At 38.1% G+C, this 26,642-nt stretch overlaps 1 protein-coding gene across 7 annotated transcripts in view; it reads left to right on the top strand.

The window, feature by feature from the left end:
- Positions 1-26,642, top strand: part of SNED1 (sushi, nidogen and EGF like domains 1) — a 91,602-nt gene that overhangs the window by 17,861 nt on the left and 47,099 nt on the right. For 6 of the 7 annotated variants that reach the window (XM_039320584.1, XM_039320585.1, XM_039320586.1 and 3 more), the window contains exons 2-9: positions 18,172-18,459; positions 19,159-19,299; positions 21,420-21,582; positions 23,549-23,674; positions 23,864-23,977; positions 24,546-24,659; positions 24,901-25,014; positions 25,333-25,449. In XM_039320584.1, coding sequence (XP_039176518.1) covers positions 18,172-18,459; positions 19,159-19,299; positions 21,420-21,582; positions 23,549-23,674; positions 23,864-23,977; positions 24,546-24,659; positions 24,901-25,014; positions 25,333-25,449 — 1,177 coding nt within the window. Of the gene's footprint in view, positions 1-18,171; positions 18,460-19,158; positions 19,300-21,419; positions 21,583-23,548; positions 23,675-23,863; positions 23,978-24,545; positions 24,660-24,900; positions 25,015-25,332; positions 25,450-26,642 lie in introns of those variants that run through there. The other variant, XM_039320590.1, reaches the window with a different exon arrangement.

Below are 26,642 nucleotides of genomic sequence, written 5' to 3'. Positions count from 1 at the left end.
ATGGGATTAAAATAAAAATCCTTCCTGGCATGTCTTATAACTTCTATGGAAGGTGCTATTGAGATAAAATGTGCCGTCCTAGAAGATCTGCTTTCCTAGTCCTTCAAATTGACAGAATGAAGAAAGATGACTCAAAACTGACTCCAAATGTAGCAGAAGATTAAAGTTTTAATCTTACTCTTAAAATTCCAGTTTCATTCAGTTTCGTAGGTTTAAATGACCTATCCTTTATGGAAGTGCTGAAAGAAAAATCATCAAGTCCAGTTCAAGCCAGGAATAAACAAAATGGAGGCTGTTTGGAAAAAAGCTTGTTGTTTATTGAAGAGCAGAACCAACAGCATGTAGTTCTGGGAAAACTGACAAAATGGAGCTGGGTGTGGTGGATTTTTATACCTGCTTGGGCTTTTGTGTTTGAAGTTGTTCCTGTTCCTGTGGCATGTATTTTGACCTGAGTTTGAATGTACCCTTTGGTATTTTAATGGTGGTAGGTTAATCCTATTATGTCCTAAAGGTCATGTCTTGCTTCTCTGGGCTGTGGCTGAAAGCATTTTGCTTATGAATAGGTGGCCCAATCTTTCTGAATGGGATTATCAAATCTGTATTTCTGCAGAGCAGGCTGCTCAATTTCTGCCTGGGGAAACTTGGGCAGAAAAGCCTTTAAAGGTTTTTTTTTCCCTCCATTATTCCTTTGGAGAAATATAATATTCTGCCTTTTTTAATATCCCCAAAAATATTTCCTTTTCTAGGAGGGTGAGTGGGTGCTGACTTCCAACAAAAGGGTGTATGTGTAGAGCTGTAAAAAGAGATAAGATATTATTATAATCACTATATACAGGAATATTTCTTCCTGGAATAAATAAATCTATTCTGGGTTCTTTGTTCTGAATAATAGAAAACAAGTCTTGACTCTCTCTATATTTTTCAGATATTTTTGAAGTGCTGTTATATCCATACATAAATCACTTATTCTCAAGGATAAACATTTCCAGTTCCTTCAATCTGTCTTCAAAGTTTTTGTTTATAATCTCCTGGTCATTCACACTGCCCTTTTCTGAACTTATTCCAATTTATCTAAATTAATTTTAAAGTGTGCTTCCAGAATTGAAAGGGGGGAGGCAGTTATCAGTGCATAATATTACAGTTACATCTCATGCTTTTGAAACTATTGAATAAGCCAAAAACATAATTTCCTTTTTTTTTGCAGTAACATCCTACTGATTCATATTCAGCCTGTAACCAACTAGCATTTCAAGACTATGTATGTGCACATGCACAAAATGGGTGCACACATGGTGGAAGCACCTGCATGCATGCACAAGTAGACCACGTGCACTCCTGGCAGTGCTGGTGCCTATGCGCATGAACAAACAGGCCACTAGTTCCCACGTGATGCTGGTGGCAGCACTAGCACCCTATGCATGTGCAAACAGGGCTGCTAGCACTCGCACATTGGCACTAGCAGGAATGGGGAGGGTGCATGCACATGTGTGTATACTCGCCAGCCATTCCCATGATCCGTTGGGGCTGGGGACCCCTGTTATAACTGATGTTACCAAGCTAGGTAACATAATTTTGCATTGTCTTGATTAAATATAGTTATATTCAGTTTAATCTTTCTATCTGATTGTTATGGGCTATTTTTAGCAGCATGATTTCCCGCCCCCCAAGTAGAATGGTCAGAGATAAGCTCTAGGAGGAAGTTAGCTCTCATTCCCTACCTCAAAGATAGTCCAAAATCATGCTATCCAAAGTAGGCAAGTTTGGATAGTATGATAGAAAACTGCATGAGGTTTTCTGTCCTCTCTTTACCAAGTGGGCCCAGTTTACCTGAAACAGGATTGTGGGGTATTGTGAAAATGCAATAAGAGCAGAGAAGCAATGTTAGTTGACGGACCACCTGTCTCCTGTTGTATTTACCTGATCAATCTGATCTGGCAGGATTGGGTGCTCTTGGTTCTTTCTTTTTTTTTTGGGTTAAAACTTTTTTATTAGTTTATAATATAAAATACAAAAGCAAATAGTGGGAAAAATAAGGGAAGAAAAGGGGAAAAGAGAAGTGTAGAAAAGAAGGGAGAAAAGAAAAAAAGGCGTTGACTTCTGACTCCCTTTGGTGCAGAATATGAAGTAACATCACACCTCAAGTTTTTACTTTTACATAAGAGTGTAAACTAGCCATTTTTCTAACAACAAATCTATCTAATCAGTAAAACCCAAAATCAAAGTTTCATTTTTTTCCCACCTCAAGTACAAAGTTCAGAAATGGTTTCCAAGTAGAAACAAAAGAATTTGTGTGTTTTTTCTTTGATCAGAGCAGTCATTTTAGCCATCTCTGCTAACCCCATCAATTTTTGCAGCCATTCGCCCATTGTGGGGGTTGAAATGTCCTTCCATTTTGATGCATAAAGTAGTCTTGCTGCCATCAACATATATAACATCAAAGTTCTAATTTCCCCCCCCCCCCAAGTCTTTTTCAATTAACCCCCCCCCACACACACAAAAATAAATTCTGGTTTTATCTTTATGTTCACTTTAAGAATTTTCTGTATTAGAATATGAATCCTACTCAGTATTTCTTTGCTTTAACACATAATAAAAGATACCTTCTTTATATTTTCATTTCCAACATTCATTTGAAATACCTTTATACATTCTGGATGACTTGTCTGGTGTAAATATCAGTGATACATCGTCTTGTAGAAATTTTCTTTTAAATTGCAATTTAATGTGAATTTTAAACTTTTCATCCACATATTCTCCCATTGTTCAAGCATAACATTATATCCAAAATTCCTTGCCCACTGAGTCATACAATGCTTTACATGTTCACTTTCCAAATTCAATTTCGGTAACGTTTTATAAACTTTAGCAATAATGTGTTCATCACTGCCACACAGTAAGATTTCCAATTCATTTTTAACAAAGGCAAATCCATACCTCTTTTTATCTAGTTTAAATCTTTCTTTCAATTGTAAGTATGTAAACTCTTGGTTCTTTCGATTAACAGGGTCATCTATCAGGATCCCAGAAGCTAGCCTTCTCAGTACTACCCTCTCGAATGAGATTCCCTCTAGATTTGAACCGTGTCCAACTCACTGGTGTTTTGGAGGACCCTCAAGGCCTAGCTCTTCATCCAGGCCATAGTCAAGAATGATTGATGCTCCTTTTTTTTCTTTTCCTTGTTTCCACCTGGATTAGTTATCTTTGCCATCTTTGTTCTTTTTGTTTTATGTTGTTTTCTTGTTTTAATTTTTTTATAAAAAATTGTAAAATAACCAAAATCTCTGAGAATTGGGAGGCGTATAAAATAATGTAGCGAAGCAGCCACTAAATGGCTTTAATGGCTACAGTGACCATGCATTCTTTATTATAAAGAACAGTCCGTTATTTTAAAAATTTGCTCTTCAGATTTATTTAACTTAATTGCTTATTTTCTTGGGTTTCTCCTGAATTTTTCTTTGTAAAACAAAGCTATAAATGTAAACATTTTTAATTCTTACAAACCTCTTTCAGATTTGCCTTTTTTCAGATTTATCCTTCATTTTTTCCAAGAAAATATGGTCACTGCACTTATGTCTCTTCCAGAATTGTTACTACATTACTGGACGGCCTTTTATGTCCCTTCCATTGATGAGACTGATCATTTTGGCCTCCAACCATAAAAATGTCCCATTGTTGATTTAGTATAATGGCTAATGTGACCCTGGATTGTGACTTATAAAGTATAAGTTTATTTATTTATTTAACTATTTATATAACCACCCAACTCAAACAGCTGCAGCTTTAAGCAGCATACAATTGTAGTTAAAATTGCTAACTATGTTGCCTAGTCAGTGCATTGTATAGCTACCAGTAGATAGTAGCTTAGCAGGATATGTTAAACTGACTTGAGCATTCCCCCCCCAAAAAAAATATTTAATAACATTTGGTTTGTTACTTTTCTACTAAAATCCTTAGAATCTTGTGGGAAAATTCAGGTGCATTGTGTATTTCATTTGTTTGTGCTATTGAAGCCACTGCTTGATGTGGAGATGGGTTGTTTTGGTTTTTGGTGGGGGTTTTTTTTGTATGTGTCTTAAATGTCAGCAGTGCATCATATGTTTCCCAACACAGTGATGTTTATTCTCTTTTTCATTTATGTTCCCTCATCATGAACATTAATAAGTTGCAGGGTTCACCCCAAAGATTGTAATGTTCTTTGCATCACTGCATGAAGCTTGCGAATATTCTATTTTTTATCTCTAAAGCCATTGGTCTGGCTGTGACTAAAGTTCATCTGGAGTAAGTAAAAAAGTACATTCACTTGTGAAACTAAGTTTTCCAGCTAGAGAAAAGTTCTTAGCTATAAATAAAAAATGCCTGTTATTCTGTATCAATACTAGCTGCCATTTTGCTGAGATGGATTTTGTTTTTTGCCTGAGTTACATGGGTGGTGCCTGGATTGGCTTGTGTATTGCTGGATTTTTTTCTCAAAGATCAGCTTGATTTGGCTTGAGAGTGTTTTTCCCTCTGTGACGTTTTCTGGGTTTAATTTAGATTCTCTCTCAGTGCCTGCATACATGCACGCACGCACGCACACACACACACACACACACACACACACACATTGTTCTGCTTTTATAGGTTGTGTTTATCATTTTACTTGTTAGTTGCTTTACAGTTTCTGCATGAAGGCATCATTCATGGCACATGTAATCAGCAGGTGGTTCTCTGGAGTTCTGACAAATGGCAACAATTAGAAATAGGGGCTTCTCTAGGGAAAGCCTGTGACCCCATTCCTGATGTGATTTCTTGGAATATGTGGATTTTGTGATTCATATACCTCTACTTTGTGCATTCATGAAATGCATCTGCATTTAATTTGAAAGTGCATTTTAAGCTAAATGCATGGACTTTCAGAAATGGTTATTTATAAACTGGAAATCACATCTTAAAAGCTTTGTTTAAAACTGTATACTGCTATTCAGCCAATTCTAATAGAATATAAATGATAAGAAGATCCACTATGCAACTTTCCTTGAGTCTCACTTAAGAGGCAATTATATTTTGGCCTGGAATAGATAAAAAGCTGACTCAATAGAGAATGCAGATATCTTTGCAAGTAAGGTTTATACTAGAGAAGCTTAGGAGAGAAATAAAGGTACGGTTTTCTATCAGTAACTCACTAACATCTTACAGTATATGCCTCTATAATGTCTATGAAAAAATGAAGCTGTTGAGTGACATAGATTAATATTTTGATAGCACACAGGGTTGTGACACATTATGCTAAAATATAGTTTTAAACAGTTTATTGAATACATCACAATTGGGCAAATTTATTGAGTATATTAAGTCAAATCATCCACAAATCAGTGATTAGATTCTATAGAATTCTAAGCCACAAACAAGACATCTTACTGGTTTAGCATACTGTGAATCCACTTTGCACATCTAGAAACTCATGAATGAGAACTGTCTTCATAATAAACGTGACTGAGCCTGGATTGGATTCCTGAACCTATGCACTAAAATGAATGTTTATTATTTGTTTGTTATTGTTTATCTTTGTATCCAGACTTACTTCCAAGTTCTTGTGGCAGTTTACATGGGGATCTTCCTCTCTTTTACTCCCCCAAAAGCATCTCTGTAAGGTAGATCAGCTGACAGAGAGTAACAGATCCAAAGTCATGTAGTAAGTTTCCATGGCTGAGGCTAGACTTAAATCTCAATCTTTCCCGCCCTAATACAGCACTTTAATCATTGTATCACAGCCATAACTGGGATATTGATCTTTGCCATTTAAAGCTTTGAAGAATGAATAAGTATCTTTGACATGGTTTCATTTCTGTGTTATGATTTTGTATTATGAGAGAAGTTACTTCTCCAATGTGTATACATAAAAAAAATATCTGCACATCTCTATTGAGAATTCCTGAATATATTAAGGATATATTTATTTAATATGAAGTGTAAAATTCTTTTCTACAGTAAGATGAGAGAACTTTAACAGCTCATAACATTCAAAGTAAATGTTACTAAAACCATATGCTTAACTATTACTTGTTAGAAGTAAATAGTTGGACTTACTACCATGTAAATATGCTGAAGCTTGCAATGACTGCTTGTTATGATCCCTTGTTTATTGTATGGATATGGTGATAGAATCTAAATAACCTGAATTGCTTTGAAAATCCAAACTAGTTTGAAGCACTCTTTCAAAAAAAATCTTGGCTTCTGCTTCATCCCATATTTCTTTAATAATAGGAAGAATGTTTCCATGTGGACATTAAAAGGTTACTAAGAATTTATGAAACACTAATCTTATTCCCCTTAGTCATGGCAATAACTCAACGTATGTTTACACAGAAGAGGTTGCCTCATACAAATGCTGACCTGAGGGGTTGCTATATCAAATTCTTCAAGAATATGTTGGGTAAGCAATGGACTTAATGTCCAGAGCATGTAGAAGTTTTGTTTTATTTTATGCCCCCGCCCCAAGCTAGGAAGCAAGATGACAACAAATAGCAGTAAGTTAAAAGTATGTTGGTCTTGAAATCCTTGTTAGGAAAAATGTGTGCCAGAGGGGTCCATCTGAATAACAATATCAAGAAGGCTCACAAGCCTAAATTTCTTAGCATATTTTGTAATTTATTCTCTGGTAGACTAAAGATCTGCTGCATTAAATAGATCTTAGTTATCTGCTATGAAGTTTCTTATTTATAACTATCTGAATTTGGGGCTCCTTTATACTACAGAGGCTAAATCAAATTCAAAGAATTGCTAAAACAGAATGGCACTATGAATATTTCTCAGTAAAACCCAGTAGAAATCACCTAAGAAAATTTTGGATGATTCAAATCTCCAGAGAAGAAATGGTGGACTGAAGATGGCTCTGCTAAAAGTGAAGCTGATAACCATGGTAGAATGAAGAGGAGATGGCTCTTTGTAATTCCTCTCTGGACAGGGAGAGCATTTGAGGTTGCCCACAAATGTTCCATACTGTTGCTCCTCACAATGGGTTTAGATCTCTGAGAGATGACAGAATAACCAAAAGACACTGAATTTGCATACTTCTTTTTCTAATCACTTTTGGAAATTTCTTGTTAACTGCTCTTTGGCTATTAGGAACTTTTGGATCAACAAGTTTTACACCATTGGGTGAGTTTCCTTCAATCCTTAGTGAAAGAAATTTTAAAAACAAATTTAAAGATTTAAAAATATTTTGAAATTAACAGCAAAAGGATGATTAGAACTTTGATTTTGGAAAGTTACACATGGACAGATAGATTTGAAAAAAGTTTTTGGAATTAATTGTAGAAATCCTTCCCATGGGACAATGCTTTTGTTTTCAATTCTCTTAAAAATATGATATCATAAGACTTTGGACACTGAAGTGAACTAGGAAGACCTGAAGATCAATTAAAAGAGAAAAACACTTCAATCAGGTTACAATTAGTTTGACTTACTAACACAGAATGAAGCAAAATAATTTAACATTGAGCATACTAAAGGCTATTTTGAATAGTGGATTCAGAAGTTAAATACAGTGGGGCAAAAAAGTATTTAGTCAGCCACCAATTGTGCAAGTTCTCCCACTTAAAAAGATGAGAGAGGCCTGTAATTATCATCATAGGTAGACCACAACTATGAGAGACAAAATGAGAAAACAAATCCAGCCAATCACATTGTCTGATTTGGAAAGAATTTATTTGCAAATTATGGTGGAAGATAAGTATGTGGTCAGCTATAAACAAGCAAGATTTCTGGCTCTCACAGACCTGTAACTTCTTCTTTAAGAGGCTTCCCTGTCCTCCACTCATTACCTGTATTAATGGCACCTGTTTGAACGTTATCAGTATAAAAGACACCTGTCCACAACCTCAAACAGTCACACTCCAAACTCCACTATGGTGAAGACCAAAGAGCTGTCAAAGGACACCAGAAACAAAATTGTAGACCTGCACCAAGCTGGGAAGACTGAATCTGCAATAGGCAAGCAGCTTGGTGTGAAGAAATCAACTGTGGGAGCAATAATTAGAAAATGGAAGACATACAAGACCACTGATAATCTCCCTCGATCTGGGGCTCCACACAAGATCTCACCCCGTGGAGTCAACATGATCACAAGAACAGTGAGCAAAAATCCCAGAACCACACGGGGGGACCTAGTGAATGACCTACAGAGAACTGGGACCAACGTAACAAAGGCAACCATCAGTAACACACTACGCCGCCAGGGACTCAGATCCTGCAGTGCCAGATGTGTCCCCCTGCTTAAGCCAGTACATGTCCGGGCCCGTCTGAAGTTTGCTAGAGAGCATTTGGATGATCCAGAAGAGGATTGGGAGAATGTCATATGGTCAGATGAAACCAAAGTAGAACTGTTTGGTAGAAACACAACTCGTCGTGTTTGGAGGAGAGAGAATGCTGAGTTGCATCCAAAGAACACCATACCTACTGTGAAGCATGGGGGTGGCAACATCATGCTTTGGGGCTGTTTCTCTGCAAAGGGACCAGGACGACTGATCCGTGTACAGGAAAGAATGAATGGGGCCATGTATCGTGAGATTTTGAGTGCAAACCTCCTTCCATCAGCAAGGGCATTGAAGATGAAACATGGCTGGGTTTTTCAGCATGATAATGATCCCAAACACCATGCCCGGACAGCGAAGGACTGGCTTCGTAAGAAGCATTTCAAGATCCTGGAGTGGCCTAGCCAGTCTCCAGATCTCAACCCCATAGAAAACCTTTGGAGGGAATTGAAAGCCCGTGTTGCCCAGCGACAGCCCCAAAACATCACTGCTCTAGAGGAGATCTGCATGGAGGAATGGGCCAACATACCAGCAACAGTGTGTGCCAACCTTGTAAAGATTTACAGAAAACGTTTGACCTCTGTCATTGCCAACAAAAGATATATAACAAAGTATTGAGATGAACTTTTGATATTGACCCGTACTTATTTTCCACCATAATTTGCAAATAAATTCTTTCCAAATCAGACAATGTGATTGTCTGGATTTGTTTTCTCATTTTGTCTCTCATAGTTGAGGTCTACTTATGATGACAATTACAGGCCTCTCTCATCTTTTTAAGTGGGAGAACTTGCACAATTGGTGGCTGACTAAATACTTTTTTGCCCCACTGTAACTATTTGCCTCTAAAGACAGACTGTGTTTAAGAGATGCTATGAAAGAGGATCAAGTTGTATCTGACAAAATTGATCTGATCTAAATCTGGATTTAAAAAGGACAGTTTACGAAAATGATATGGAAAAAAATGCTGCATTGAACATACGAAGTCTGATGTCTTAATAATTAAAAGGAATATACAAATAATAAACTAAGCAAGTGATCTGAATAATGTTTCTATATTGAATTTACAAAAGAGGCTTGTTAAATCTTTGAAGAATTTTGTGAGAAAATATAAAGAAAACATTAAAAGAAGTCAAATTCTAGCATTATTTGAAAAAACTAAAAACCGATTGTTAAAAGTAAAATATAACGCTTGTTTATTTGAACAAGGTTATGTCTGGTAACCCTTAGTGGACTTTTCCTGACATAAGTACTGAAAGCATGAGGCTTTAAGGATTTGTTTATAGATAAGAGCTGGAATAGAGGAAGAAGAGATCATTTATTTTATTTTAACAGAAGATTAGTTTTTCTTTCTTTTCTACTTTTATTTTTATTCTTTTCTGTACTTTCTATTTTCCTTTATTTTTTAATTTTTATTAGTTAAAATAATTAAAAAGATAAAAATTGTAAGTTTTAATAAATCTGCTATTAAAAACTTTTGAGGATTCAATTCAATTAGTTTATTAACTAGTCGTTTCAATGATATATGCATAATAATATTCTTGACTGCAATCAAATAATAAGTGATCAGTTGACAATGGGAATCCTAATGTTGTATAAGAGGTAAAATAGGAGAACATTAACTTTGATTCCCATTATTTAGAACAAACAGAAAATGCTGAGATGAAATTACTACAAATAGTACTAAGAGAGGAGCAAGTAGGGGGATAGTGCTAGGAATATATATAAGATGGATGAGTATCAATGGAAAAAGTGCTAATAAATCTGTAGAACTGAAAATGTTCTTAACTAATCCTATGCAATGTATTCAGTTTTACTTTTTTTTTTAATTGAACTTTTGTGTAGTAAATTATTTTTAGGTCTTTAATGGTGCATATTAGGCAGAATTCCAGAGATGAACAATTTAAATTCCACATACAAATGTGTAAAAGTATTGTATGTTTGATTGGGATATTACAAGTGTGTTGTCTGATTATAGATAAACTGTTACATTTGTAGTGGCTTTGTTAAAGCTGTTTTATGTAGTTTGCAAGATATAGAGAGGCATAGCTGCCACGGGCAATAATGACTAAAGAAACCAGGCACCATTAGGACATTGCATGGTCAGCTAAACAGATAAATGATACATGGAGTAATAAGGACAAAAAACTCTGCTTTCCTTGAAAATGGATCTTCTTCCTTTAGCTAAATCCTTACTCGTTGTTCACTCTCCACCCTTCTACCCACCATTACTTATTTCCTTCTCTAATATAAACAACAAAAGCCCATTGGGCTTGTTCCTTGTAGGATTTGTTTCCAGCTCTAAATCTGAAGTGCCAGTCTGAAAGTGGATTAAACCTAAAGAGATGTTATTTTTTTAAAGGCATGAGTGTTGTTTTAAATCTGCCCAGATAATGTTCTTAAACAATGCCAGAAATTATATTGGGCTTTTTCTATGTCAATTATTTTCCTTGGATCATGATTTTCTAGGTTGATGAGGTTTTGTCTCGTACATTTATCTCTTCTTTTTTTTCTTTTCATCAGGACAAGTTAAGTCCATATTTTAGCATGCTGAAAACTATTATTTTTTTAATATACTCCTATGAAGCCTAGGTATAGTTTATCTATTGTATTGCTCAGTATCCAAAGCCATTTAGGGGTTTCTGAGAGGAGCAATACCTTACTTGCTGGCATTTCTGAGTAAATTAATTTAGTAATCAAAATTCTATTGGTCAAATTTGTATAGCTGGCTATCTCACAAAACATGACACTTGGGCAGCATATAACAATCAAACGACAAATATCAAGAAAAGAAATATAAAAAAGTTCAGACTTTTAAAAAATATTTTAAAAACAGATATACAACCCCTCAGCAAAAGAAGGATAAGAATAGGAACCAAGCAATGAAGTCCCAGGTCTGTTTACATAACCAGATCTTGATGGACTTCCAGAATCTTAAAAGAGACTAAACTAATCTAATTTGAGGGGAGGGGGGAAGAGAAGATTATTCCATAAGGCAGAAGCAGTAATACAATTTGGAGGTGACAAGGGCATGAGTGACTATAAGTGGGGCCTGCCAATCCAGGAATGGGTGCAACTGATGCACAAGACAAAGCTGTGCAAAGCCCTCCAAAACCACGACTGCCACCTGTGAGCAGGATTCACCAGTGTAGAAGGCCTTCCAGATTGTACACAAGATCTTCCTCAGGTCCAGCTGGCATCTCCACTGGACGCAACAAGGCCACCATCTAGCAGGGAACAAATCCAAGTGATTTTATCCATCAGATGCTGTGCACAATCCTATACATGTCCCTGTAGGAGGTTTTCCATTCCTCCTTTACCCAAGAAAACATGAGCCACCCGAAACAGAGCTGTGGGATGACAGTCTCAAGAAGGATGGCAAAGTATTGATGTTTCACTGCCCTTATAGCCACAAGGTAGGCCTTAATAGTGGCTCTTACCAGTGTTCTCTTGAGTTTGTTCTTTGTTGAGTGTCAGCAGTGCTTCAGACATCTCTTCTCTGTTTTCAAATCGCTCAATTCCTCCATAAACCATGGAGAGTGGCTGGGTCCATGAGAGGGGAGAGGTTACACAAATATGATCTGATCCAAGCCTTAGCTACCTACGGTATTCCAAGCAATAATTAAACCTTCAAACAGACTGTGCAACAGACCAACAGGGGCAATCCCCCAGTTTCCTTTGAAACCCCTCCAGTCCATCAGTCACCAGGGGCAGACCAATCAACTTCTCTGACAGAAACAGCCAGGGCTTTTTTTGTCACAGAATGCACCGGAACAGAGTTCTGGCACCTTTTTTCGACGGATTTTCCAGAGTTGCGTTCTTTTCCTATTGTTTCCCTTCCTATCCTCGTTTGTTTTTGAAAATGCCCTGCTGGCGGCACGGTGTGGGGGGGTCCCCTCCGGTGCTGTATGCCTCCTCTAGGAGGGGCTATGAGGTGCTGGAGAACCACAGCCAGAGTGTGGCTTGATTGTCTGGGTCAGACCATGTGGTGTGGAAGCCGATGGTGGTGGTGGGAGACACATAAACATGGAGGCCAACTTTCATGAGAGGGTGACTGAGCCCTTTGCCTTCCCTTACAGAAGGTGGGATGTGAGGTTAAAAAGAGGCAAAGCGAGAGGAAAGAAAGGCGGCTGGCATGGAAGCTTGTCCGACAGCGAAACTTTGCTGTTTCGGTTCCTTAGGTAGTTCAAAGGCTAGGTTGTTTACGAAAATCTCTTTTTAGTCTTTTATACTTTATATTCAAACAGCAGAGAGGAAGAATAAGAAAAAAGCCAATGTTTTGTGATTTGGAGGTATTATTATTAGTAATAATATATATTAATTATGTATTGGTCAGATGTAAAGGTAGACCTACAGTATAAGGTTTAATCAGATCTATTTATTAAATTGGGTTTAACTTAAAGGTAAATTAAAAGTAATCTGTTCACTAACAAAGTTTCTAATTTGTTTCAAGTCAATATCCATATTAAACTCTAAATATAAATTTTTTCCACCTTGTTTGACAACTTTTTAAAAATAATTCAATCTTTTACAAGCAACCAAATTTTGTTTTATTGAGCCAATTTCATTCCACATAGAAAGCTGACATTTCCACTCATTAAACTAAATGGGTATGCCAGTAATAAATGTCCCAAAAGATTAATAAAATGCCTTCTTGTAATTTAAAGCCACACAGTGCATGGTAACATTAATAGTATTAACTTACCTTGAACACAATCCTAGTCTTTTAGATACACTAAAAATTGAAGGGTTTTTTTTCCAACTACAAAAGTAAACCTTGTAGGGTAGGCAAGGCAGGTTGTGTGACGTGTGTGAGTTCCGGCACCTTTTTTTTTTTTTTTCAAAAAAAAAAAAAAGCACTGGGAACAGCTAACTTGGCATCTGGCCGCTGTCCCAAGTTGGGTTCTGGGTGTCGTGGAATAGGCTTGTGGCTTTCATGAAAGCCATGAACTCCCAAGCCACCTCAGATGACATGCCTACGGAAAGTGGATTAAAGTCCCCCAGAACTGTAAATGTGGAGAACTCCAGTGCCAACTCAGAAGTGGTCAAGATTAGTCAGGGAAATTGTTACACAGTAGGGAGCAACAGCAACAGTAAGAATCCTAACTGATTCCTTGAGCCCAGTTTAATTAACAGGGTCTCACAATCAGTGTCTTTGAAAGCCGTAAAAGATTCTTTGATGACAATGACTATGCCTCCACTGCTGCCCTGGAGTCCCAGCTGATGCCACATTTAAACCAACCCTAGAATATGTAAATCTGTCAAATACTCTAATCAATTAGACCAGAGCAACAGATTAATGTTTAAAAGCCTAATTATTTCAAGTAAAGATTATATCTAATTAATTAAGCAGTATGTTTGTTGTTTTAAAGTAATTAAAATGCAGCAGATGGCAAGCATTATCTTTAATAAGTGCATCATTTATTTTATCTCAGATAAATGTAATGTTTACAGGTTTATGCAGTGACTAAAAAACAATTGCCTTGCTTCAAAACTCATTATTGCACCCAGCTTTTCCTCAGCCTAGTGCAGTGGTGGCGAACCTATGGCACTCGGAGGCCTCTCTGTCGGCACACATGCCGTTGCCTCGCCTCTCCCCGTGACCCACTCCTTTCCAGCAGCCCCCCTGAAGGAGATTTGCCCACATGCAGCACAGCCAAGGACATGGCAGCTAGGCAGTGTAGACAAGACTCTGTCCTCACACCCCATTGTGCACAGTTGATGCTGCAGGGCGCGGGACGAGGGGGACCGCCATAGCGCTGCTGGGTTGCCTGGGCGATTTGTGGCAGGCCCTGGAAGCGGTGAGTGGCCCTGCAGGTAGAGGGGCGGGGGATGGGGGTATGGAGCAGAGGTGGGGCAGGAGGTGGAGCAGGGGCGGGGCCAGTTTTTGGGCACTCGGTCTCTAAAAGGTTCGCCAACACTGGCCTAGTGCCTTGCTACGGTCTGAGATTCCCAATCAAGAAACTTTTCTGCAATGTTTCAGGTAATTCTAAGAGCTCAGATCCCTGAATACATCTGAAAGTGTCATGCCTGAATTCACATTTAAACCTGTTTAATTGTTTAAAACTTATTTAGCTGAGAAAGATTTTTCTAATAAGTTGGTAGCGGTAATAGACGATTGTGTGAAGGCTGCAACTGATTCTGACCGATTCTGTTAGTTATGTGAGTTCCCTGTTTCAGCCCTATATCTTCCAAAGTAAAAGGCCCACACTCCTAATATTGCCTGGTTAATCTGTGCCCTTTATCGGTTTTACATCTACATAGGCATTGTATCCTACCTTTACTTTTCCCTGTTCAGCCTCATAATGATGCGATTCTCAGGCTTTACTGAGATTCCAAGGACATGACTGATCACTTTGCGGAGCATACAAAGCATTTTTTGACTTCTGAGTTTGCTTACCAGAGTGAAACAGCCTCCTCCCCCAACAAATGTCACACCTGCATCTCCAGACCACATTCCTTCTATGCACAAAGGCTCAGCTTCTTTCCCCAGCAGAATTTTTTTCATGCTATTTTATGCACAGGCTAGAGTTCAGAGTTTTGAGGTTTCTTCTAATTCCAGAGAATTGAGTGATCTCTGTGTACACACTGAACATGAAAGAGTCACTGAATCAGAGGGGGCTTCCTGGCAGTGCAATGGCCTGATTTGAGCTGCTTTATCCTATAAAGATAATATTAGCAAAATGGTAGCATGTAAGACATGTCTTCACTGAATAACACCTTGCCTTTTGCCCCATACAAATATTGTTATTGTTAATGGGTCTTCATTGTTCGATTAAATGTACAACAAATTTATACCATCGTATTCTTGAATTATCACATCTTTAACTAAAACAGCCGTATATGAGACAGTACCAAAAGCAAATTCAAACTAATAACATTGTAAATTGTACTGCAGTGGCTATCTGACATTTAAATGCTATTAAAGCTAAGTAGATGACTTTAGATTGACATAGGAAATCTTTGGCTTTATTTTTTCATCCCTACTTAGCCAGCATTTCATATAGATTTACTAACCACTTCCTGAAATTGCACAAAACAGAGACAAGCTGGCAGCTGCTCCAACAGGCTTAGAGAGCTAACAACAGAGAATCTTATCTGGTGCTGCTAGATGAAAAATGTTCTACTTACGTTACTCTCTGGTTGGACCTTCAAGTGTCTCCCTGCATGAAAGACACTCTTTCTTACATGGAGATTGACTGTACTGTATATAGTAAAACTTCAGTTAAATGAACCATTTGTGAAGAAAGGTTTCTATTATATATGAATGTCCTTGGCAATCAAATTTACATTATTTGTATAATTATGTAATTGATATTTGACATCATTTGTACCAGTTTTCCAGATGATGCAGATTGACATAAATGACACAACGGTCATTGATATAGTATCAGTGGTATCACTTCATGTTCTAGCTCCTTGGTGTCAGACCCTATAGCCAGACAGCAGACCATAAGTGGCCTTAAATGCCAGGTTGGTTTGTAATAAGCCATTCTTCATCTGCGATTTGATTGTGCATGAGAGGGCTAACTTAGAATGATTTACTGAACTGGCTGGGTCCCAAAGGGAGGAGGCTTCCTCTCAGAGATGTGCCTGGGGATGTTTTAAGTATGGCATCAGCCAAGAACCTAGGCAGAGATGATGGTATGGCAATTGTCATCTGAGAATCACTTACAGCTTTCAGGAGTGCTGTTCCACAAGTCACTGGATATGACATCTTATTCATTAAGTTGGGCCTAGGGATCAGTTAGGACTGTTGCTCTTCTACCAGGTTCATTGCTGCATAGCAACCTCCCTGCCTGTTCCTTGCTTCCATCTCGAAATTGCCAATGGAGTTCCCTTGACCTGTGATCTTAGGGGACTTCCCAATTTGCCTTCCCTGAAAGTGGGATCTGAGATGACTCAGGACTTATCCCAGGTCATCCAGAGTGCAACAAGGTATCTGTAAACTGTAGCTGGTACAAAACAAATGTCACACCTCTGCTTCGTGAGCTGTGTTGGTTACCAGTTTGTTTACAGGTCCAAGGTGCTGGTATTGATCTTAAAACCCTTCATGGCATGGAACCAGATTATTTCAGGGGCCATCTGTTCCAATTTCAACTTCCCATCCTATCAGATCCAGCAGAGAGGGCATGTTGGGGGTTCTATTGCCTAGGGAGCCAACTTTGGTGGGCCCTAGATGATGGGCCTTTTCTGCTATGGACCTTGCACTATGGAATTTTCTCTCCCCTGAGGTGAAGTTCACCTTGTCACTGTTGAGCTTCCAGAGGTTCTCAAGACTTGGTTATGCTAGCAGGCCTGGGGACCCTAGGGGACAGGTGAACTAGTGAGATGATTCCACTATTTTTAACACTCTTTTGTCTATTATTCTTTGTTTTAGCTTGGTTTTCATGCTTTTTAATCTATTTATTAACTGTTTTTAGTTCTGTTGTATATCTCCCAAAGTTGCTTGTTTGTGAAATATTTGTTTGTGAGCTATATAAATTGGTTTAACAAACAAACAAATAAATAAATAAATAATAAGGCAATTTATGTAATTTAACTTGAATGACATTTAATATATCAGCTGCCTGCATTACTTTGAACACAATAAACTTTGCCTGTTTGGAAATGAAGTTGTTTGTGTCCATTGTAGCAGAAGTCCACATAGTGAAGATCCAAAGAACCAAGGTTTGACTTCATTTGTATATGGCCTCCCAAAAAAATGTTCTTCAAAGGCTTGAGGTTCTTAGGTGGTAGAGAAAACACTACTTTACGTATATCAGCAACTTTCTGCCTGGCTGAAGATTTAAGTGAGGGAGTAAGACAGCATTTCAGTCTTTTCTCTGTGATGCCGTTTCTGTACATGTAAGGAGTGTTTTCAAGGGAAAAGATAGCATTTGGAAGACTTTATTTTTACAATGGCATAAGACAGATTATAATTTACTTCATTAGTGTGTCTTCCACTGAGGATTTACAATGTGATTTTTTTTTCTGAATAAGAGATTTTAATTCTTTTACATAAAAATCATATTTATGATATTAGTAGAATGCCATAATATAACTCATACTTCTTTCTCTGTTTTTGAAATTGCTTTTGCTATAAATTTGGTTAATAACAACGATGTGTATCAAGGGGATGGAACTATATAGAACAGTAACAAATAAAATAGTGTGTCAGAACAAATTATCTCTGGCCATAAAGTGTTAGCTTCTACATGGATGGTATGGTTTGCCTCTTGATTTCATGGATCTGCTTCTAGTTCACCCCAGCAAATGCTGCTTTGATGGAAGAGTCTCACCTGTCCTCAGAAATGCTGTTTGTTTCTGAGCACCTTCAAAATATACTTTTCTACCTCTTTAAATCATGGGAGGAAATGCAAAGTTTGAGTGCATTTGAAGGTGAGACTGGCCCAAATGAACTTCACCTTGTTTGTTTAGATCACTGTGGCTGCTGCAGTTTTCTCAGCTGTTCCTCCTTCCTTTGGCCCATCTCCGGTAAGAGAACAGGGTATGGTTTGTTCTGCCTGCCTTCTTAGATCCTTGGGCGATGGCTTTCCAGCCCTATTATGCAGTGAGCAAGCAGAGAGTGTGGTTAGAGGAATATCTGAAGGCGGAAGCAGATCTCTGACTATTTATGGGTACACTTTTTCTTTTGGTTTAAAAGTTTGGAGAACGGCATACTTGTATGACAGGAGGAACAGATATTTAATTTCAAGATATGGTTTCTATAACATGGACCGAGACTTATATTGCGGTGTATTTTCTGGATTTTTATGTAATTTCTGCTGTCTTTTTGGTGGAAGGTCAAGTAAGGCAAGGGAGTTTGTTTTATTCCCAGTCTCTTTTCACTGAGTCTGTTTAATTTTTTTTACTATATCTAATTTTTTTTCCTGCCTAGGTAAACAACAATGGAATCATCTCCTTCTTGAAAGAGGTATCTCAGTTCACCCCCGTGGCTTTCCCTATTTCCAATGACCGACGTGTTGTTGCTGCATTCTGGGCTGATGTTGATAACCGGCGTTCAGGACAAGTGTATTACCGGGAAACCACAGACCATGCTGTTTTGGAGAGAGCCACTAAAGATATTGCACAGTATTTCCCAGAATTCCCAGAGTTCTCAGCCCAATGGATATTCATAGCAACTTGGAACAAGGTTACCTTCTTTGGAGGAAACTTGTTTTCTCCAGTAAGTATCAGAACCAGAATATTGACTGATGGGTAATAAGAATAAAAGAGTTTCCTCTCTGCCTTATTGTGATTAAGCTTGGGCAGAACAGAAATTGTAGTAAATTGTTGACTTATCAGCAGAGTAATCTTCATTTCAGACCCAAAAGTGCTTTTCCAAAAGGCAACTGGGTTTCTTGGTTTTTTTCCTTGAAAAAGTTTTGCTTCTCATCCCAGAAGCTTCTTCACTTCTGAACTGAAGAAGCTTCTGGGATAAGAAGCAAAATCTTTTCAAGGAAAAACCAAGGAAGTCCAGTTGCTTTTTGAAAAGCACTTTTGGGACAACCATGACCTGGATGATTGAGAATCATCTTCCTTCATTTCAGTCATCAGCATTCTATCTTTCCTATGATATGAGAGATCAGAGAATAAAATACAATACTCGTTCCATTGACAAAAGAAAAAAATACAAATTAAAACATTATTTTAAAAGATAGGAATTAGCAAAACAATAACAAGTTCAATATTCTTGGCATGCGTCTGTGTTCCTCAGAGCACTCTGACTCTCTTGCAGCCAAACAGCTCTTCAGGACTCAAAAGGGTTCAAGAATTATTGATGGAGACCTTCTTGAGAAGGTTTTACTTTAGTATTAACCAGTGCTGCAACTTGCTGAACATTGCCTATTGCCTTAATATTCTCTGTGTGTTTTTTTTCTTGCAGGTAAATACTTTCCAGATAGTCCTCATCACTGATGGCCTGCTTTCCTTCACTATCTTCAACTATGAGTCAATAACCTGGACCACTGGCATGCATGCCAGCAGTGGAGGAAATTTAGCAGGCCTGGGAGGGATAGCAGCCCAGGTAGATTACATGATCACGCTCAAACTAGTCTCCTTTCTAATACATGGCATACATTCGTGGAGATTGCTAAGGATGATGTTGATTGTCTTGATATGGCCATGGCCCAGATAATCCTTAGCCTCAACTTCTTAAATAATAATCTTATTTTTCCCATCCCTTCAGAGCTTAGACTACATAGGACCTTTAGTGAAGGAAACTGCAGCTCTTTATTTTGGCCAGTGCTTCTGAGTTCCTTCTCTTCATTAGCCACCAACTTATTTAAAAGAGTCACCCAGCAATGACTGCAGCAAGTACAACTTTCTCTTGGCATTTGTATTTCACCCTATATGTTGTTTTCTTTCTTTTAGTTGGTGGCTGTTCGGATGTGTGGATATACTATTAATTGATCTATGCTTGGCCAACTACTAGCAGTCATCTCCAGTAAGCAGGAAGTTGCAGGTGTATAGAAAATTAATCCATTTTCAGCCCCAGAAATTCAGGAGTGTAGGCTTTTATGATTGTAAACAGAGCAGTAACCACATGCTTTGGATACTGTACAGTGCTTTAGGAACACCCTGCCTTGGCTCAGCCAAAGTGGGAGAGAGAGGAAGTTGAAAAGTTTTTCACCAGGCACTGGCTTCTGACCAAATTTGTGAGAACTTGCTGCTGTAATTCACAAGATGATAGAGTGGCTCAGCAGAAGCACCTCGCAGCTCAGCATGGCAGAGGCTGCTGCTTGGCTTGAGCTAACAGAGCTGTGCTCATTTTGTGAAAAGCAGCAAAAGAGTCCAAAATTCTCTTGGATTCACCCTGTATAGATGAATGGGGATGAAAATAAGCTCAGTGTTTTGTGCGCTTTCCAGCTAGTGAGTCATGGATGAGTGGGGATTACTGGGGCCTTTTGGTGCCAAAAGCCATTTGGGAAAAGAGTTGCACTAAGTAGACCATCTGAACTCCCTCTTCCCCTCCCACCTCCTTTTTTTCCCCTTTTAATGATGACAGTTATCATGTGTTGTAGCCAAAGTCTTTAATCACAGATGACATTCAAAACAGTAGGAGATGGCTTCTAGACTATACACTGCTTATTTTCTCCTGGTCTGTCCTGAAGCAGCTGGAACAGGGGTCCAAATAAATGGTTGTCCTGGAGAAGAAATGCTTGCCTCAACATAAACTTGCAAGTAAGCCTCCAGATGTTGGTGGCCACAACAAAGTTTGCTAATTGTGAGCCAGTTTTAGTCATTTATGAACTGACGACTGTATGATTGCTTAGTCAAGAATTCTTATCCCAAGAGTCCTGACTCCTGGCTTACAAGGAGACTCAAACAGCTACATTCTGGCTACATTTATTACACTCATATCCCCTTTTCCCCCTGTGGAATCAACTTGATATATGCTGGGGTCTCCCATTTAGGCGTTGACAAGACCAAGGACCATAAAGTTCAGGCAACATGTTTCATCACAATTGAATGCCCTGGGAAGTGAATGTTTAAAAAGTCCAGAAAGTGGAGATAATCTAGGAACAAATGAAGCTGCCATATATCAAATGAGATCATTGGTCCCTTTTGCTGAGTTCTGTTAACACTAGCAATAGCATTTCAAGATTCCAGATCAGAGCCCTTCCCAGCCCAATTTGTAGAGTCAGAGGATGCTCCATATATACAAAACGTGTGATTTTTCACTGAACCATAGAACTTTTCCTTGTAAGTAATTTGTCAAAGAAAAACTTCTAGAACAGGGGTGTCAAACTGCTGGCCCGCAGGCCGGTTGCATCATATGGAGGCTGTGCCCACCCCAGCTCCGGCAATGCAAAAAAAGTCGCGATATGTCACAACATGTCATGTGACACAAGGAGTTTGACACCCGTGTTCTAGAAGAGCAACTATTATCTCCACTGAGGGAATCAGAGGAGTTGTATTGCGAGGGTTGCTAATACCTCCTATGCGAAATAGTAGCTATTTAGATGAGAAGCAGAAATATGAAGCAACATTCAGCAAAATTGGATGCTTCCCTTCCTTATGTTCTTGCAGTCCATTCCTCTGCAGGGCACTGGGCATGGTGGAAGACAGAGGTCCCTTGCATTTCCCCACAGCTGCCCTGCTTTCCCCAGCAAGAGGTTTCAGTCTCTGCCCTTGTCTTCCTAGGCAGGTTTCAATGCCGGTGATGGAAAACGGTATTTTAACATCCCCGGATCCCGCACTGATGACATTGTCGACGTGGAGATGACGACAAATGTGGGTATCCCCGGGCGCTGGGTATTCAGAATCGATGATGCCCAGGTGCAAGTGGGGGGCTGCAACAACACAAGTAAGAGGACAGCAGTTAGGTTTATTTAATGAAACCAATTCTCCCAGCCCTTCTCTCTGTCCCTGTGAAGGTTCTAGTTCTATGAAGGGCAGGAGCCATTGTGAGTGGCACATAAACTTCTGAATACTTTACTGAGTTGTTACATTAATGCAGTATAATAAATATGGGATGTACTGTGCAAGTTATAAATTTGGGGAATATGGCTATGCTACTCAGACTGAATCCCTTGGTGGCTGTAGATCTTTTCTGGTTGATTAAGAGCTACTTAATTATTTCTGAGAATGAAACTAGTAGAAATAAGACATAAATAGAATACCTCTGAGAAAGCAGGTCTTTATATGAAAGGATGATGATCCTGAAATTAAGATGATTCCATCTTTCCCCACAAAAGGTGGAGTGAGAGAACAAATTCATCCACATCTTTACTGTATTCTCAAGTAAATCCTAAACGATTCTCTAATTTTAACACTGAATTATTTGGGAGATGAGGGAAAGCTAGTTTCTTTTTAGTCAATACTCTGTTTGTTACACTTCATATCATAGCATTCATCTCAACCATGAGCTAAGAGTGGCATCTATGGTGCTTTCCTCTCCTGTTGGGCTGATAGAAATTGGCCCCCAATTACCTACTGAGGTTCATGGTGATCAGAACTCAAGTCTTCTCATTAGTTCTTACATGCCAAAGCTGTTGGTTTAGAAAAAAGACTAAAGACTCTTAAACTGTAAATTAATTCCATACAAGCATAAATCCAAGCATAATTACAAGCATAAATCCATAATGTTTTCTTAAATCAATTCAATCGTTTTTTTTATAGGACTGGGTCCCAGAAGTAGGCCAGTTTTCTCCAATCTGATGCCCCGAATATGATAAGACTGCAGTTCCCAGATTATTCCGCAAGAGCTGGAATTCTGAAAGTTGCAATCTCAGTGTAATATCCAATTGGATATATTAGATTCTATCCCAGGTTTAATTGCAAAATATTTAATGTGTGGAGCTCTGAGGTCACTAGTAGATATGTTTGCAAATCCATACGGGGAGTGAAATTAAACCTCTCCTAGGGAGGCTTAAACCATCACTAAAAGCTATCCATCAAGGCCGATATTATTCTCCTACAACGCTGAGGGTTTGTTCAAAAATTGAAACTTCCCACAATCTGTGTCCATCAGTTTTGCAGGGTCTGCATGGCTTCTAAATAAAAACATTTCAGATTTTTCCCAATCTTTGGCTCCATAGAGTTAAATGAGTTCTCTTCTGACTCTTTATCCTTAATTTAAATTTATCTATTTATCTTCGGGATATGCTTCTCTGGAGCTGTCTAACTATTGTTCCTTCTTTCTTCTCCCACCCCGATTTCCAAATTTAACAATTCTAGAGATTTAGTAGATGATTTTCTCTGCCTCTCTTTTATTTCCTTGAACACATAATTATGTTAAAAATATTAATAATGTTGGCAAAATTCTTTAATAATGGAAAATTTGTTGATATTAATGTAGTTCTTAATTCTTGGGGTTGTCATAAAAGTATTACAATATAGCAAAAGGCAACAAGATGCCATGAAGATTATAGAATTGATCAAAAGTATTTTGCTGTGAAAATGATTTAATAAGTTTATTAAAAGTTCACTTAATAAAAGGCTGAATATTGATTTATCAAAGATATTAATTTCATTATCTAGATTTTCAGAAAGATTGTAAAACTCCTACATAGATCAATAGAAGTACTGGCCTGGACAGCTGGGGCAATTGTAATTTTAAATCCAATTTAAATGTGGATAAAGTACATTACATTGTGTGGTTTTGAAACAAATGTGATACTTCTGTATATTAGTGATCTAAATTCATTATAGGGGATCATCTACAAAGACAAAGGAAGTTAGATTAGTGTGATGCTCCTATTGCCACATCATCTAACTTCTCCCTGATCGTGCTTCTAACTATTGAATAGTGGGTTTATTGCTTCATGCAGCTTCTGTATGTTTGACACTTCGTCCTTGCTTGAATGGAGGAAAATGTATTGAGGATTGCATTACGGGGAACCCTTCATACACCTGCTCTTGTCTCGCTGGTTTCACTGGAAAACAATGCCAAATTGGTGAGTCCTGCTTGTCTGCTGTGCACAATTGTACAGAGCAACTGTACTATTTCAGCAACAAATTAGACCATATATAGCTACTTGTTTTATTTTAGATGGCAATCTATAGATTATTTTTTTTCTCCCCTGGGGAAAGAGGAATTGAGTGAGTAAATCCTAATTCATAGCACCTCTCATTTTCTCTTCCAGATGTGGATGAGTGTGCTTCCAGTCCATGTCATAATAAAGCATCTTGTATTAGTGGCATCAACAGCTTCAGCTGTTGGTGTCCACCAGGATTTAAAGGAGCTACATGTGAAATTGGTGAGAAATATTGTGTAAGAGCAAAGACAAAAATCCAATAACAAATTTAAGGAGAAAATGTGATTATGATTTTACTATTAATAATATTTAGTATTTAATTTTTTGTATTGTGCTTTAATTTTTTTATCTGCCTTGGGTTCTTGCTTGAGCAGAAAGCAGATTAATTAGACACATAACAAAGACAAAGTCGTAGCAGAACTTCTTTGTGGCAATTACTTTAATTTTAGGAAAGCAGGTGCTTTAATGACATAGTATCTTCAGGGTTGTTGAATTACACTTCTCAGAATGCCCAGCTAGGATGACCAAAGAGATGAAATGGAAGTGTATGCCCCAGATAAGGCAGTTCAGTATGGCTATTGGTACCATGAAGCTTCCCATATTATTTTTCCACATAATTTTCATTACAATCTCCTTATCTTCCATTAAACAATATTAATTTCAATAGCTGGCCTGTGTGCATATTCAGAAGCTGAAAGATTCTATAGCTTATATGGTTTTCTCGGTGAAAAAAATATCTTAATGTCATAATTTAATTTTCTTTTTTGTTGTTTTTGTTGAAATATAATAGAGGAATCGCCATGTGAAACCAAAGAATGCCAGAATGGTGGGGAATGCCAAATAACAAACAGAACAGCTGTCTGCCTTTGTCAGCCAGGTTATACAGGAGAAGACTGTGAAATAGGTGAGCCAAAAATAAGCATGTGTATTTAATGTAATCACCATTTAATCTCCTGCTCATCTGATAGCAATTGCATTGTTTATTTCTGTTCTATGTTAATAAGTACTTCTGTTTATTTAATCAGTTAATTCCCTATTTATGAATAACAGCTCTTATACTGTTTGTGCAGTATAGTTTTATACAAAATGAACACTATACCTTCATTTCAAACTTAATATTTTTGTTCTCTTTCTTTTCTCTGCAGAAATAAATGAATGTGAGTCCAGTCCGTGTCTGAATGGTGGGCAATGTATGGATCTTGTCAACAACTATACTTGTGCCTGTGCAACACCTTTTACTGGACACCATTGTGAAATAGGTGCCTGATTTTATAACTGCGTGATGGCATCCTTTTTCCTACAAAACTAGTCTTGATTGTTCTTTCTCTTTCTTTGCTACTTTCAGGCCCTCAGCTTAGACCAGGAGTTTTCAAACTTGGCCTTTTCATGACTTGTGGACTTCAACTCCCAGAATTCCTCAGCCAGGCACTCTGGCTGAGGAATTCTGGGAGTTGAAGTCCACAAGTCATAAAAGGGCCAAGTTTGAAGACCCCTGGCTTAGACCCATCCTTGTATGTGTAATCTTCACTTATTCAGCTGCATTGATCTATACTGAGGCTTCCTCTTCTTCATTCTAGATCCTTCAACCTGTGAAGGCAGAAACTGCAGGAATCGACAGATGTGCAACTATATTCGTCCAGGGCGCTATGTCTGCACATGCTCACCAGGCTACTATGGGAACAACTGCCAATATGGTGAGCATATTTGGTGCTCCCCTGTACATCCTGCTCTCATAGAATGCTCCCTGCTAATTTTTTTTAATCCAGTGACTAGTTATCTTTGACATTCAAATGGTTCAGCTTCGTCTTTAGTTTATTTTTGGGAAATGGCAATTGTGTTTCATCCTCCAATTTCTGTTTATTCATTAAACAGTACAGCTCAAGGATAGGGAGCTTATTTTGACCAGAGGTTCAAGTTGACTGCATTTAGGTGACTGTCAGCATGAGTAATCCTGTTCCAGATGTACTTGCTTTGGATCCATGCTTAGACTGAACTAGTCACTTTACTTAAACCTTGCATAAAGGAATTCATTGCCCTCACCCCAAGCTCCTAGTTTTTAATGAAGCTTTGAAGTTGCCTTAAGTGATACCAATACAAGGTGAGTATTTTAAGAACTCAATGCCATACTGTATGGAAGTGTGTTTTGGAGAGGAGTCTCCCTATGTATGCTTACTGCACTTTACTCCTGATGTTCATAGCCCCCTTTGAACTTGAGTAATAGGGCATGTGTTATCTGATCATTAAAAAAAATCTTTATAAGAAGTAAGAAATATGTCATTACCTGATGGTACCAAGCTACTAATAGACCTTACCACTTTGCCTGATGGAATGAACACTGGCATCCAGACTATAAGTTTTTTTTTATTTCAGTTTTTAAATATAATATAATTCTAATTAACATTACATGAGAGAGCACTTAGGTACAAAGCCATTAAAACATCATCAATCAATAGAATATATAAAAGGGTAAAATATTTAAAATGGAACAATTAAACTACAATGAGTGATAAGTTCTACAGTCTTGGGATGACAATTGAAAAGGTCACTTCCAGGGAAGAAACAACAAACTGAGCTGAGTGCTTCAAAAAAATGGAACAGAAAAGCTAGCAAAATAAAGGACTGGCAAGAAGACTGGTTTTCATATTTCCTCTGCTAACGTGAAGAGGGTGCAGTCATGTGATGCCTCAGTGACCATGCTGTTAATAAGGTAGAATCAGTCTTTTGGGCAGAACTTTCCATCCATTATCTTATCCTTAGTAAAGCATAGCCCACAAGTGACCAAACTTTTTGCACTTCATGTAGGTCCTCCCAATATCCATGCAGTGGTAAAGAAGAGTTGATATGTAAAGCTGGACATACAGGAACTGCCTCCTAACTTGAAAGCCTA

The sequence above is a fragment of the Crotalus tigris genome, unplaced genomic scaffold, assembly GCF_016545835.1.
Source record: "Crotalus tigris isolate CLP2741 ecotype Arizona unplaced genomic scaffold, ASM1654583v1 scf7180000023658.1318691, whole genome shotgun sequence".
NCBI classification, from domain to species: domain Eukaryota; kingdom Metazoa; phylum Chordata; class Lepidosauria; order Squamata; family Viperidae; genus Crotalus; species Crotalus tigris.
This window is presented reverse-complemented; position numbering and strand designations above follow the sequence as displayed.